At 38.7% G+C, this 13986-nt stretch overlaps 1 protein-coding gene across 1 annotated transcript in view; it reads right to left on the bottom strand.

The window, feature by feature from the left end:
* Positions 1–551: 551 nt before the first annotated feature.
* Positions 552–13986, bottom strand: part of ASB3 (ankyrin repeat and SOCS box containing 3) — a 79660-nt gene continuing 66225 nt past the window's right edge. Inside the window, exon 9 of the mRNA XM_021701281.2 lies at positions 552–2459. Within this exon, the coding sequence (XP_021556956.1) occupies positions 2254–2459 (206 nt within the window). The 3' untranslated portion in view covers positions 552–2253. The remainder of the gene's footprint in view (positions 2460–13986) is intronic.

Below are 13986 nucleotides of genomic sequence, written 5' to 3'. Positions count from 1 at the left end.
CCCAGGACCCTGGGACCATGACCTGAGACGAAGGCAGACACTTAACGACTGAGCCACCCAGGTGCCCCAAAACCACAAATATTTTAAAAATAATAATAATAAATAAAAATGGAGAGTATTAAAGCACCATTGTTCATGTAGGGCAGAGCTTATGGTTCACACTAACCAGAGGTATCATTTTGATCAGAAGTTGCAACTATAGGGGCGCCTGGGTGGCTCAGTTGGTTAGGCGTCTGCCTTTGGCTCAGGTCATGATCCCAGGATCCTGGGATGGAGCCCCACATCGGGATCCCTGCTCAGCAGGGAGTCTGCTTCTCACTCTCCCTCTGCCCCACCCCCCTTTGTGCTTTCTCTCGCACTCTCTCTTAAACAAAACCTTAAAAAAAAAAAAGTTGTAACTATAACTCACTACCTGTACATACTTTCAGATCTCTCACTGAATCCTTGCCGTAAGTCATAAAAGTCATAAATATTTTATTATAAAGTAATCTAAAAGAAAGATGCATTGTATACAGTAAGTAAAATTATTCATGTTTTAAATAGCAAGGGCTTTTAAATGTCTCTGAAATACCCATTTTCAGATTTTTAAGAACAAGAGCTCAATGATGTTATGGAGAGTTTAATTTTTATTACACATTTGAACATGAACAAAAACACATGAGAAGACTCACCCTCAAACGTAAACATTCTATGTGCATTTAGCCCTAATAATAAACCAGTTATGTTCAAAATCGGAGACCTAGGGTTTGGAAAAATAAAGAGTAGAACAACATTTAAAAATTACTACATAGTAAATACATTCTTGGAATTTCTTTATTAAGTATCAGAATTTCCACCTGGTTTTCTGTATCTACACTAATTTCTGCTATATACCACATTCAAACTCTACCTCCACCCACAGGCAGCAACTACAGCTCTAATTTGCACCGAGTTCAGTCATCCCTCTGGACCTTAACAAGGCTCCATCATTTGGTCTGTCTTCATCACTGCTTTTATCAAACAGCAAAGGCCTATCAGGGATGGACTTGGCTGACACACTCCCATCTATTTCAGGCCACACGATCCCATTAGGACAGAAGTCTTGCCCCTCCTGTGGACCCAATTTCTAGCTGTCTATCATGACAGTAATGCTTTCATGAACTTTCTTTTAAGGTTGGTCCCGACAGCATCTTACCACAGCTCACCTGATCCAGTGTTTAGTCTTCTCTGACCAAAGATTTCATATTGAGCATCTGGAAAACCAATAAGGTGGTGTCTCATTAACCTAGAATTCTGAGGTCTAAATTTCATAGGATCAAGGACTATGTGATAACCTATCTAGACAATAAAAGGAAGAACACTGTAATATTAATATAACTGGCAATCATTGCTTCATAGGATCAAAGCTGCCCTCAGATTTGGAGGCTGAATGGAGCTCGAATGTTTTAGTTGATACTAAGTGACTCAGAAATACATAGCTTTCTTTCTTTAAAGATGGTGCCACAGAAATGCCCCTCTCAGTCTCCTGATTTGTATTCTAAATATGGTAAAATCCTCCTTCATTTCAATACTGACCTAATTTTTTTCAACTGAGCCTATTTTTGAGTTTAAGTCTGTTCTTGCCTTTGCAGAAATGGGAGTTTCTTTCAGCCAAAGAGAGTATCAAGAACTGGGGGGGGAAAACCAACAATAACAGCAAAATTATTCATTTTCTATTTTCTTTTTTTTAAAAAAAAAGTTCTCCCCTGAGTTTATCTGTGAAAAGCCAATGAGTAGAAATTCTTCATAAAACTGACTGAATTAAGAGATGAGAATGGAATATAAAATAGTTTTTTATAAACATAAAAGATAGTCAACCTCAAATAAAGTAGTAATAAGAGTAGATTCAACCCCATTGTGTGTGCACTTCCAGGAAAGTTTCATGCATTCCATTCTAAGCTCCTAGCCCTAGGCAAACACAGAATCATAGGCGGAAATATGCCATGGTTAGCACTAGAAGCAGCATCACAGAATAAAGCAAAAAATGGTTCAGTAAATGAATCTATAACATAAAAATGTGCTGGTGATGAATCTGTAATAAAGTAACATAAGTAAGGTTTACAGTATTTTTTTTACCAGGAAACCCAATTGTAAACATTTGCATTAAACTACTGCCACCCCCAAACATAACTAACCACACAAACAAAAATCATCTTTTGTGACTATAAAATCATGAAGAATTTGTACTGCATGGCTCTTTGTTTTGGTGGTTTTCAGAGTAAGACATGAGCTGCATTAAGTAGCTTCGCTGATTTCTCCATCTTGAGTAACTGCCAGTTCTGGAACTTCATTCATCCTCAGAACCTCTGCATAGAGCAAATAATTATGTAGGCTTCTGGGAAGTGGCAACTGACGGATAAAACTATCAGACCGTAGGTGTTCTGGTTTTACACTGGACCGAATTTCCAAACGACAAAGGTGGGTGAGGGACGGAACAGAGGCTGGAGAAACAAAAAAAGGAAAGATGAAAAAATTTTTTAATTTTCTTTTTTAAATTTTTCCAATTCTTTGGAGAAAGCATATGTTACTTAGATTACTTTTGAAAGATTTGTTGGGTGGGGATGACCACAACAAACTTTATTTATTCCTTTTATTCTTTTTATAGCCTTCACCCGGGTCCTCTCTCTCCAGTTCCTGGCCACACATTGAAAGTCGTTTCAGGGCCATATAAAACTAAATGTTCACATTCTAAAGATGTGGCAATACCAGTTGGTACTTAAGAAATGGGTGAACTTGGGCGCCTGGGTGGCTCAGTCGTTAAGCGTCTGCCTTCGACTCAGGTCGTGATCCCAGGGTCCTGGGATCGAGTCCCACGATCGGGCTCCCTGCTCGGCGGGAAGCCTGCTTCTCCCTCTCCCACTCCCCCTGCTTGTGTTCCTGCTCTCGCTATCTCTCTCTCTGTCAAATAAATAAATAAAAAATCTTAAAAAAAAAAAAAAGAAATGGGTGAACTAATTTTAGAAATGACAGAAACTTACAGCAGCAAATACCATATCCTTCTGACTGTTGCATTGCAAATGGTCTCCAGACCAACCACATCAAGTGAATGAATAATTTGCACAAGTTTTCCTCTCTTTATCCATGACACAGAATGAAAATTTAAAACTGACACAGAGAGAAAAGGAGCACTTATTGAGTACCTGCTATGCCACATCCCCATACACCTCACAAACATTATCTTTCTCTTCATTAACCCTATGAGATATATATTATCACGCTCGTATAGAGGTAAGAAACAGAGATCTAAAGAGGTTTACATAACTTTCCAAAGGTTATACATCTTGTACACCGTAGAGCCAGGATTCAAACTCAAGTGCCTATGACCCCAAAGCATGCACGCACACTTAAAACTGCTGCTGCCAAAAGCTAATTGCCAATTAAAGGATGATACAGATGTATTTAATTAAGAATCATAAGATAATATTTCAGTTTTTAAGATGAGAAGTGTTAACTAAAGAAGCTAATGTTGGGGCGTCTGGGTGGCTCAGTCAGTTAAGCGTCTGCCTTCGTCTCAGGTCATGATCCCAGGGGTCCTGGGATCGAGCCCTGCATCGGGCTCCCTGCTCCGTGGGGAGCCTGCTTCTCCCTCTGCCTCTGCCCCTGATTGTGCTCTCTCGCTGTCTCTCAAATAAATAAATAAAATTAAAAAAAAAAAAGCTTATGTCCACAGAAACTGAGGGTATTAAAAACGACTATTGGTTTTATGTGTGAATCAAATCTAAAGTCTTTTATTAGTCTAAGAAATCTTTTATAAATCCTCAAGAATTGTAACAATGATTAACAGACCAGGATCAGAGCAGCAGCGGCAAGTACTACCATCGGGAGCCCAGCTGAAATCAGACCAGCTGGTCTGACTCCAAGGCCAGGGTTCTGTAAACTAATAGCCTGTAGAACCTGCCATTCCAATTCTCTAACAACTTCAACACCTTCCAAACCACCAAAGTTAATCCATCATGTAACATTTTAAAGATTTTATGTATTTATTTGACAGAGAGAGACACAGCGAGAAAGGGAACACAAGCAGGGGGAGTGGGAGGGGGAGAAGCTGGCTTCCTGTGGAGCAGGGAGCCCGATGCAGGGCTCGATCCCAGGACCCTGGGACCATGACCTGAACCGAAGGCAGATGCCCAACGACTGAGCCACCCAGACGCCCCTAGCTAGAGGATTCTTAATGCCTCACCAGCTTCTCTGACTTGACAGATCACCGACTTACAAACTCCTCAGGCTGAGGACAGCTCCTCTGGCTGCCCCACAGCCTCCTGCAGTGCCAACAAGCCTTTCCAGGCCATCTGACTACACCACTGTAGCACTATCTTCAAAGCTAAAGAAACCATTTATTTGTTTATATGTATATGTATGTATATGTAATATGTATGTGGAAATTTAATCATTTGTGATCAAGCCCTCCTTGACCAGTTACACATTTGCTATGAGTTTAAGTAACTTGCCCATGGTTGACACTGTACATCAACAAAATAGCTGATATTAGATCCAAGTGATTTGACTCCAAGTCTAGGGTTCCTTAAAGTGTGAAAAGCCCAAAATAATTCTCTAACATCTTCTAAACCACTGAAACTATTCTAAGTTTCAGAAGATCTTTCCATTTCACAATACAAAAAAAAAAAAAAAGAGGAGTATAGTTACTCTAGACATTGGTTACAATTTTAATTGTACCACTTTCATTTTTCTCCTGTAAGCACAATAGATGAATGGCATCATGAACAGTTAGAGGGAAAAACTATATTCACGTGAACTGAAGGGAGTCTTTTATCTGCAGATTATTAACATAGACAATAATATACACCTCAGTGACATCTTAGTTTAATATGCCATTGAATACTAAGGGAACTTTATAATCATATATGCAATATTTCAAAACTCACAAAATTCCTATGAAAGTTTTAGTGATGCATAGTATTTCCAGATGTGTTACCACTAGACTGAGAGAAGATCAAGCCATGCCTTAAATTTATAATACGAAATAGCCCAGAAACTGTACATATGTAAAAATATACTTTCATTAACACCAGATTTTAATTTGTTAAATATGTCTCTGTCTTCTTGGATTATGGCACCGATCATAGCCTAGAAAATGATGTCTGAAACCATGCTATACTTTTTTTTTCATTTTTTAAATTTTATTATGTCACCATACAGTACATCATTAGTTTTTGATGTAGTGATCCATGATTCACTGTTTGCATATAACACCCAGTGCTCCATGCAATACGTGCCCTCCTTAATCCCTCCTTAATACCCATCACCAGGTTCATCCATCCCCCATCCCCCACCCCTCTGAAACCCTCAGTTTGTTTCCCATAGTCCATAGTCTCTCACGGTTCGTCTCCCCCTCTGATTCCCAGCCCCTTCATTTTTCCCTTCCTTCTTCTAATGTCCTCCATGCTATTCCTTATGTTCCACATATAAGTGAAACCATATGATAATTGTCTTTCTCTGCTTGACTTATTTCACTTAGCATAATCCCCTCCAGTTCCACCCATGTAGATGCAAATGGTGGGTATTCATCCTTTCTGATGGCTGAGTAATATTCCATTCTATATATGGACCACATCTTCTTTATCCATTCATCTGTTGATGGGCATCTCGGCTCCTTCCACAGTTTGGCTATTGTGGACATTGCTGCTATGAACACTGGGGTCGTGCTATACTTTTTTTTTTTTTTACTTTTTTCATTATGTTAATCACCATACATTACATCATTAGTTTTTTATGTAGTGTTCCATGATTCATTGTTTGCGTGTAACACCCAGTGCTCCATGCAGAACGTGCCCTCTTTAATACCCATCACCAGGCTAACCCATCCCCCCACCCCCCTCCTCTCTAGAACCCTCAGTTTGTTTTTCAGAGTCCATCGTCTCTCATGGTTCGTCTCCCCCTCCGATTTCCCCCCCTTCATTCTTCCCCTCCTGCTATCTTCTTTTTTTTTTTTTTCTTAACATATATTGCATTATTTGTTTCAGAGGTACAAATCAGTGATTCAACAGTCTTGCACAATTCACAGCGCTCTGACCCAATCATATTCAATTTAATATATTAAACCTAGTTTATCTATAGATCCATTAGCAGACAAACAACCTTTAACTTTTCATTCCTATACAGACTTCTTCAATTTTGTTCTTTCTGTTGTTGTGTACCGACAGAACAATCAAAATAGAAGGCTACATGTTATACGAAGTTTTATTAAGATGAAAAATGATAAACTAAATCCCACAATTCTTAATTCATTATGCTTATTAATGCCAACTTTACTATAGCACAGAACTACCTGTACATCATACATACCCATGATCTATATTTTCCACAACCAATCATCTCTAGTCTGCCCTCCTGCCAATATTGAAATGATCTATCTGCCTGCACTATATTTCTATGGTTCTTCTGCATGGCTTTCCACATCAAATGTATTCATTTGACTTCTGGGCCATCTAGGACAATTTATATTTCCATCATTAATATACTGTCTTTCTGGTTAGCTTCCATCCTTTGTTCCCAGTCTTTCTTAGTTCACTAGTACAGTCTCTCTCTCTCTCTGTCTCTCACTGATTACAACCAAAAACTCTAGACAATATACAAAAAGCAATTACCTGAGGGTTCTGAAAAATAAACAACAGACAGATTAGGGCAGGAAATCAAAACATGGAGAATGACCAGTAGAACAGCAATAAATAAAATGAATGGAAAGAGCACCATATAGTAAAAAGACCTGTCTGGAGTTCAGAAGCCACTATTTTTTTTTTTTTTTTTTTTAAAGATTTTATTTATTTATTTGACAGAGAGAATGAGAGATAGAGAGCATGAGAGGGAGGAAGGTCAGAGGGAGAAGCAGACTCCCTGCCGAGCAGGGAGCCCGATGCGGGACTCGATCCCGGGACTCCAGGATCGTGACCTGAGCCGAAGGCAGTCGCTTAACCAACTGAGCCACCCAGGCGCCCCAGAAGCCACTATTAACAAGTTGTATGACCTTGGACAAGTCATTTAAATACTTTGACCTTGAGTTCTTCCTCTGTAACATGGGTATAATGCTTCATCTATAAAATGGACATGATGACACCTCTCTGCATTGAAAGGTTGTTGATGAGGTTCAAGTTAGAACACATTTGCAAAAGCATTTTATAAACTATAAAATAACATACAAATCCTAGACACCATCTAATCTAGTGATCTCCAAATGTTTTGACTGCACACCCAATGAGGGAAAAGTCTTTCAGTAAATAACCCCAATGTGTAGATACTTAATATGTATATACTATTAAATTAACATTATCTGTACTATGAAATACATAAAATTAAAAGAATATGCTAAAATAAGATACTTTTTAAAATATTTATTTTACTTTTACTAAAAATATTAATAATATTTTAACAAGAGCAAGGTGATTGACTAAGCTTTATAAATTTAATTCTTAGTGATTTGGCAATTCCAAGATTTGGTTCTAGGTCCAGTTTATTTCGATACTTGGTTACAAGGGCTGATGTAGCTAAAAAAATATCTTACAAAAGGATGGGGACCAAATGGGAGGAATACACTGTAGCTTAGTTGAACTAATCAGGATACTATCCGATCCCATCTACCAATTATACAAAAGTTTTTATCAAAATTTATCCAGTAAATTTCTATTTTTTCTGTTATCAGTTTATAAGCTAATTAGAAAGTTTGGCTTCTCTTAAGGAGTCGATCCCATTTACAATTGCACCCAAAACCATAAGATACCTAGGAATAAATCTAACCAAAGAGGCAAAGGATCTGTACTCAGAAAACTACAGAATGAAAGAAACTGAGGAAGACACAAAGAAATGGAAAAACATTCCATGCTCATGGACTGGAAGAAAAAATATTGTGAAAATGTCTATGCTACCTAGAGCAATCTACACATTTAAGGCAATCCCTATCAAAATACCATCCACTTTTTTCAAAGAAATGGAACAAATAATCCTAAAATTTGTATGGAACCAGAAAAGACCCTTAAAAGCCAGAGGCATGTTGAAAAAGAAAAGCAAAGCTGGTGGCATCACAATTCCGGACTTCCAGCTCTATTACAAAGCTGTCATCATCAAGACAGTATGGTACTGGCACAAAAACAGACACACACATCAATGGAACAGAATAGAGAGCCCAGAAATGGACCCTCAACTCTATGGTCAACTAATCTTCGACAAAGCAGGAAAGAATGTCCAATGGAAAAAAGACAGTCTCTTCAACAAATGGTGTTGGGAAAATTGGACAGCCACATGCAGAAGAATGAAACTGGACCATTTCCTTGCACCACATACAAAAATAGACTCAAAATGGATGAAAGACCTAAATGTGAGACAGGAATCCATCAAAACCCTTGAGGAGAACAGAGGCAGCAACCTCTTCCATCTCAGCCACAGCAACTTCTTCCTAGACACATCGCCAAAGGCAAGGGAAGCAAGGGCAAAAATGAACTATTGGCACTTCATCAAGATAGAAAGCTTTTGCACAGCAAAGAAAACAGTCAACAAAACCAAAAGACAACTGACAGAATGGGAGAAGATATTTGCAAATGACATCAGATAAAGGGCTAGTATCCAAAATCTATAAAGAACTTCTCAAACTCAAAACACAAAGAACAAATAATCCAAGAAATAGGCAGAAGACATGAACAGACATTTCTGCAAACACATCCAAATGGCCAAAGGACACATGAAAAAGTGTACAACATCACTTGGCATCAGGGAAATACAATTCAAAACCTCAATAAGATACCACTTCACACCAGTCAGAATGGCTAAAATTAATAAGTCAGGAAACGACAGATGTTGGCGAGGATGCAGAGAAAGTGGAACCCCCTCCTACACTGTTGTAGGGAATGCAAGCTGGTGCAGCCACTCTGGAAAAGAGTATGGAGGTTCCTCAAAAAGTTGAAACAGAGATACCCTACGACCCAGCAATTGCACTACTGGGTATTTACCCCAAAGATACCAATGTAGTGATCCCAAGGGGTACATGCACCCAATGTTTATAACAGCAATGTTCTCAATAGCCAAACTATGGAAAAAGCCAAGATGTCCATCAACAGATGAATGGATAAAGAAGATGTGGTATATATATACAATGGAATATTATGCAGCCATCAGAAAAAACCACCTGAAATCTTGCCATTTGCAACAACGTGGATGGAACTAGAGGGTATTATGCTAAGCGAAATAAGTCAATCAGAGAAAGACAATTATCCTATGATCTCACTGATATGAGGAATTTGAGAAACAAGACAGGATCATAGGGGAAGGGAGGAAAAAATGAAACAAGATGAAACCAGAGAGGGAGACAAACCAAAAGAGACTCTTAATCTCAGGAATGAAACTGAGGGTTGCTGGAGTGGTGGAGGGTGGGAGGGATGGGGCAGCTGGGTGATGGATGTTGGGGAGGGTATGTGCTATCGTGAGCATTGTGAATTGTGTAAGACTGATGAATCACAGACCTGTACCTCTGAAACAAATAATACATTACATGTTTAAAAAAAAAAAAATAGTAGAAAGGAAAAAATGAAGGGGGGGAATCAGAGGGGGAGACAAACCATGAGAGACTATGGACTCTGAGAAACAAACTGAGGGTTTTAGAGGGGAGGGGGGTGGGGGGATGGGTTAGCCCAGTGATGGGTATTAAGGAGGGCACGTATTGCATGGAACACTGGGTGTTATACGCAATGAATCATGGAAGACTACATCAAAAACTAATGATGTAATGTATGGTGACTAACATTAACATAATAAGAAAAAAAGTTTGGCTTCTCTACATGTTTATTAAATGCATTCAAAACCCAAGGAAACGGTTTCCAAGTATTTTAAATGGGTCAATATGAGAGGTTTTCTAAGTAACACACATTGTTTTTGGCAAGAAAATCACTTAACAATAGAAGTATTTCCCAGTATCTGTTTTCAGAATCATCTCCCCAAGCAAAGCTTTCTTTCAGAAAGTGGTTTCTTTCTCACTCAGTCAAAATGTCATCTTTACCTTAAATCAACAGAATTTTTAGAAAATATACACTAGGTTTCACACTACTAATAACTATTTATCTCCAAGAAAAAGAAGATTAAGAAAAATTAGAACAGTGGTATTTTAGCAAAAAAAAAAAAAAAAAAGTATATAATCCATCTTTAAGTTTGAGGACTCTTAAATATTGTGGTCATAGGAGAATGAGCAAACCTCTATATGTATGAACAATTATTGTGGTCACTCTTATCACAATATAAAGTACTATAAAGACTCTAATATATTTCAAAAGTCATGTTTTTAGGAAGTTATCCACCACGGTATTACTTTGTGCTGTTCCGGTTCAACTTCTTTGCTGTGTTAGCCTATTAATGGTGTAATAAACTCACTTCATGAATGATGTTATCTCCATTTCCTAACATCTACAGAAAAGTAAGCTGCCCCATCAGTAGTCATTCTTACACAGATTTTCCAAAAAACATTTTTCTAACCCATACGGATTCGTAAGTACAAAGCATTGGGCCATGTGTGTTCAGTTGGGGGGGGGGGTCGGGGGCAGGGACAAAAACTCAATTTTTACAACTACATCACTAGTAGAGAAAAGACAAAATGAAAGGGAACTTAATCATTGATAAGCAATTTCATCTTCCTCTTTCCCACCTTTAGAATGCCTCTCTGGAGCCTGGAATATTCGCAAATTACCAAAATCATCAAGAAAGAATGAATCATGGTCTCAGAATCTCCTAGAAAAATCCATTCTTCATTACCCTACCCTGTTTAGGGTATTATAACACAGTAATCTGAGACAAGAGGAAAAAATGAGACTCAATATTATAAAGCAAATTTTAACTGCCTCTAAAACTTTTCCATAAAGTTCTCAGGAACCCCCATTCTACCATAAACAAACTCACCTCCATCTAGAACACTGTAAAGAAAACTCTCTCCACCTCTGTCCTCAGAGAAGCCTGATCCTTCCAGGGAAATTAACTTCCTTGACCAATTTCTCACATAGAATTTTCTCATTTTTCCACCTCCGTCACACCTACCACAAAGTCTAGGAGGCAAATGTAGCATTCTCATGGTTCTGCACCAATTCCAGACCCATGGCTTTTTGTCTTTAAATTCCAGCATACACTACCGCCTATCCTTCCAGACTCTGCTCTCCCTTACTGCCAATATACCCAATCTTTTTTTTTTTTTTTAAAGATTTTATTTATTTGACAGAGAGAGAGATAGCGAAAGCAGGAACACAAGCAGGGGGAGTGGGAGAGGGAGAAGCAGACTCCCCGCCGGGCAGGGAGCCCGATGTGGGACTCGATCCCAGGACCCTGGGATCATGACCTGAGCCGAAGGCAGACACTTAACGACTGAGCCACCCAGGCGCCCTACCCAATCTTTAATATCATGGAGACCTCAGGTCCCCCAACTCCTTCTGCTGCTGATCTATCCTTTCTCATGTCCTTTCCTATTCAGACTAGATTCCAGAAGGCCCATCACTTATGTTATTTTATCATCCTCAATTCTTCTCTATCTGCTCTGACAATCCCCAGGACCAATCTAACCACTCTCCTGCACCTCAAGACAGAGAAAGTGAAGCGATGCTGGGAAAAAATGATCCCATAACCGTATGAGCTAGTACCACTTACAATGTCTATCAGGTCTGTAGGGTTGCACGGGACCTCCTTCTCTGGTCCCCCATTCATTTCCCACAACAACCATTCTCAACCATCCCATTCCCACCCCACTGTCACTTCAGTCTCCTCGGCATCATTTCCTTCCTACTTCAAAGTGAAACAGGAGGCTTTCAGGGCCCTCTCTCTCTGAAGGCCTAGTTCTCCAACTATAAACTTATCTTGAACCACACCACCTTCTTCTCAAAGAAATGGGCCTATTTAAGGCTAATCCCATCACCCTCTGGCTTATCTAAAACCTTATTACATAAATAATCACTTTTATCTATCCAAATCTTTAATGTTGTTGTTTTTACAAACTGAGACCCCTTAATCTATAAAACACGTCAAGCCTCTGCCATGATCCTGCTTCATTCCCTTTAGCCACTGCACTAAAGAACTATGCTCGCTTTATTTCTTCATTCATAAATTCTGTCAGTGTCTAACACAAAGTTGACATGTAATTAAAGAATCCACTCACTAAGGAATTAGTGGATATAAACAGCAAGATCTGTAAATGTCCACCTATAGAAATACTTATGTGATAGCTTCTCCTCACTGAAGACTTCTGCCTGTGGTCCATATTTGTAACTAACTAAAATTATAGACTGAATGATTAAAAATTCTCAAATGAACAAGATATCAGGAGTTAAAGCTTCTATTCTAATTGCCTTTCCACCTTAAAATAGATATTTTGGGTCTAGAAAATAATTTTTTGTTTTAACTGGTATATAGCTGTCCCTAGGGTCCACCTGCACACATATCCAATGCAGTACACATCTAGGAGGAGTAAGATGGTCTTTCAAATAATATTGGTGACCTGATACCTGGAATACTTTTAAAAATTCTGTTTTAACTGCTCTAAGGCAACATTTTCTCCTCTCTTAGCTTACCAACAGATTACTGACAACATCAGAACAGTTTTAATGACAAAATGTCCCCGCAACTATGGCTACAATCTATTAGTACCTAGTTTAGTATGAATTTCCCCACCACACACATACATACACACACATACACACACACACAGACCCATGCGGATTAGTAAGAAATGCTATGTGAAGCTACACTTGGATTAGTAAGAGGCTGTGGGAAGCTAAAATTATAAATGGGCAGATGGAATCTTGTTAAAATTTTAAGTTAACTATAAATTTCTCACTAAAAAAACCTAAAACTAAGTCTGGCTCTTAAATCTAACAATAAGGGCAGTCTGTAGTACATTTAAGGCATGATTCTGCTGGAGTGATAAAGGCCAACAATATGGCTGGAATCTTGGAGGTCAAGTTTCCTACTCTATATATAGAAGATCACATGCTTAATTTTTCAAGATGAAAGGCAATTACTGTTGGGGTTCTTAGTGATAATGCCTCAAACCAGAGGAAATACCTAGTCTAGGGTTAAAAACCACTGTGGACAGTGGCTTCTGAGTCTCACCAAATACTGAGCTTTATTAATTCTATGGGCATGGTCCCTGTAACTAGACACAATACACCATCTTTTCTGTAGTTTTAAAAGCACAACTTTTTACTCCACATATTTTCCTGATCCCTACCAAATTTAGAAACCTTTTAATTTACTGAACGTTTTATCTGAAAACTGCAAGTTGGGGTTTTGCAAGTCAGTATTTCAAATAAGAAGCAGGTGGGTTTTAGTTGAACTATTCCACCACACAGCATTTGTATAAATACTCATTACCAAGTACACTACTACATTATCTGTAGCTTTTACTGACCTTTCCTTGGACAGGGACTCTGGGGCAGGATTTAGTTATGGGTTAACTGGGTTACAGGCTATGTTGTACTGTGATAACATATAAATACTAAAAACCAGTATCTTAACACAACAAAGGTTTATTTCTTCCTCATGCAAAATCCTCCTCGGTCCAGGTGATTCTCCAGGGCAGGTGCCTGAAATGACAACTAAGTGTTTCAGGTTACTTCCACCTTGGGTCACCACCATCTCAAACATGCGTTCACATTTCCTCAATAAGAGAAGTGAGAGCACAGAGAGCGCACACCCAATGACCTTTGACCACTTACACCATTCACATGATAATGGAGGCTGGAAAATTCAGTCTTCCTGTGTTCCAAGGAAGAGGAATGACAAAATCCATTGTAAAAATTATGTGAGGTAGGTTCTATTGAAGAAACCAAGGCTCAGAGATATAAGTAACTTCTCTATAGCTAGAAAGTAGTGAAGGTGTGTCTATTTAATTCCAGAGCTCAAATCTTTAACCATTTTACTTGGCCTGATGTCCATGCAAAAACTGAATCATATCACTACCATGAGTGTCAAAGTAGCAGAGGAATTAAAACTCTCCAT

Source organism: Neomonachus schauinslandi, chromosome 10 (genome assembly GCF_002201575.2).
Source record: "Neomonachus schauinslandi chromosome 10, ASM220157v2, whole genome shotgun sequence".
Classification (NCBI taxonomy): Eukaryota; Metazoa; Chordata; class Mammalia; order Carnivora; family Phocidae; genus Neomonachus; species Neomonachus schauinslandi.
This window is presented reverse-complemented; position numbering and strand designations above follow the sequence as displayed.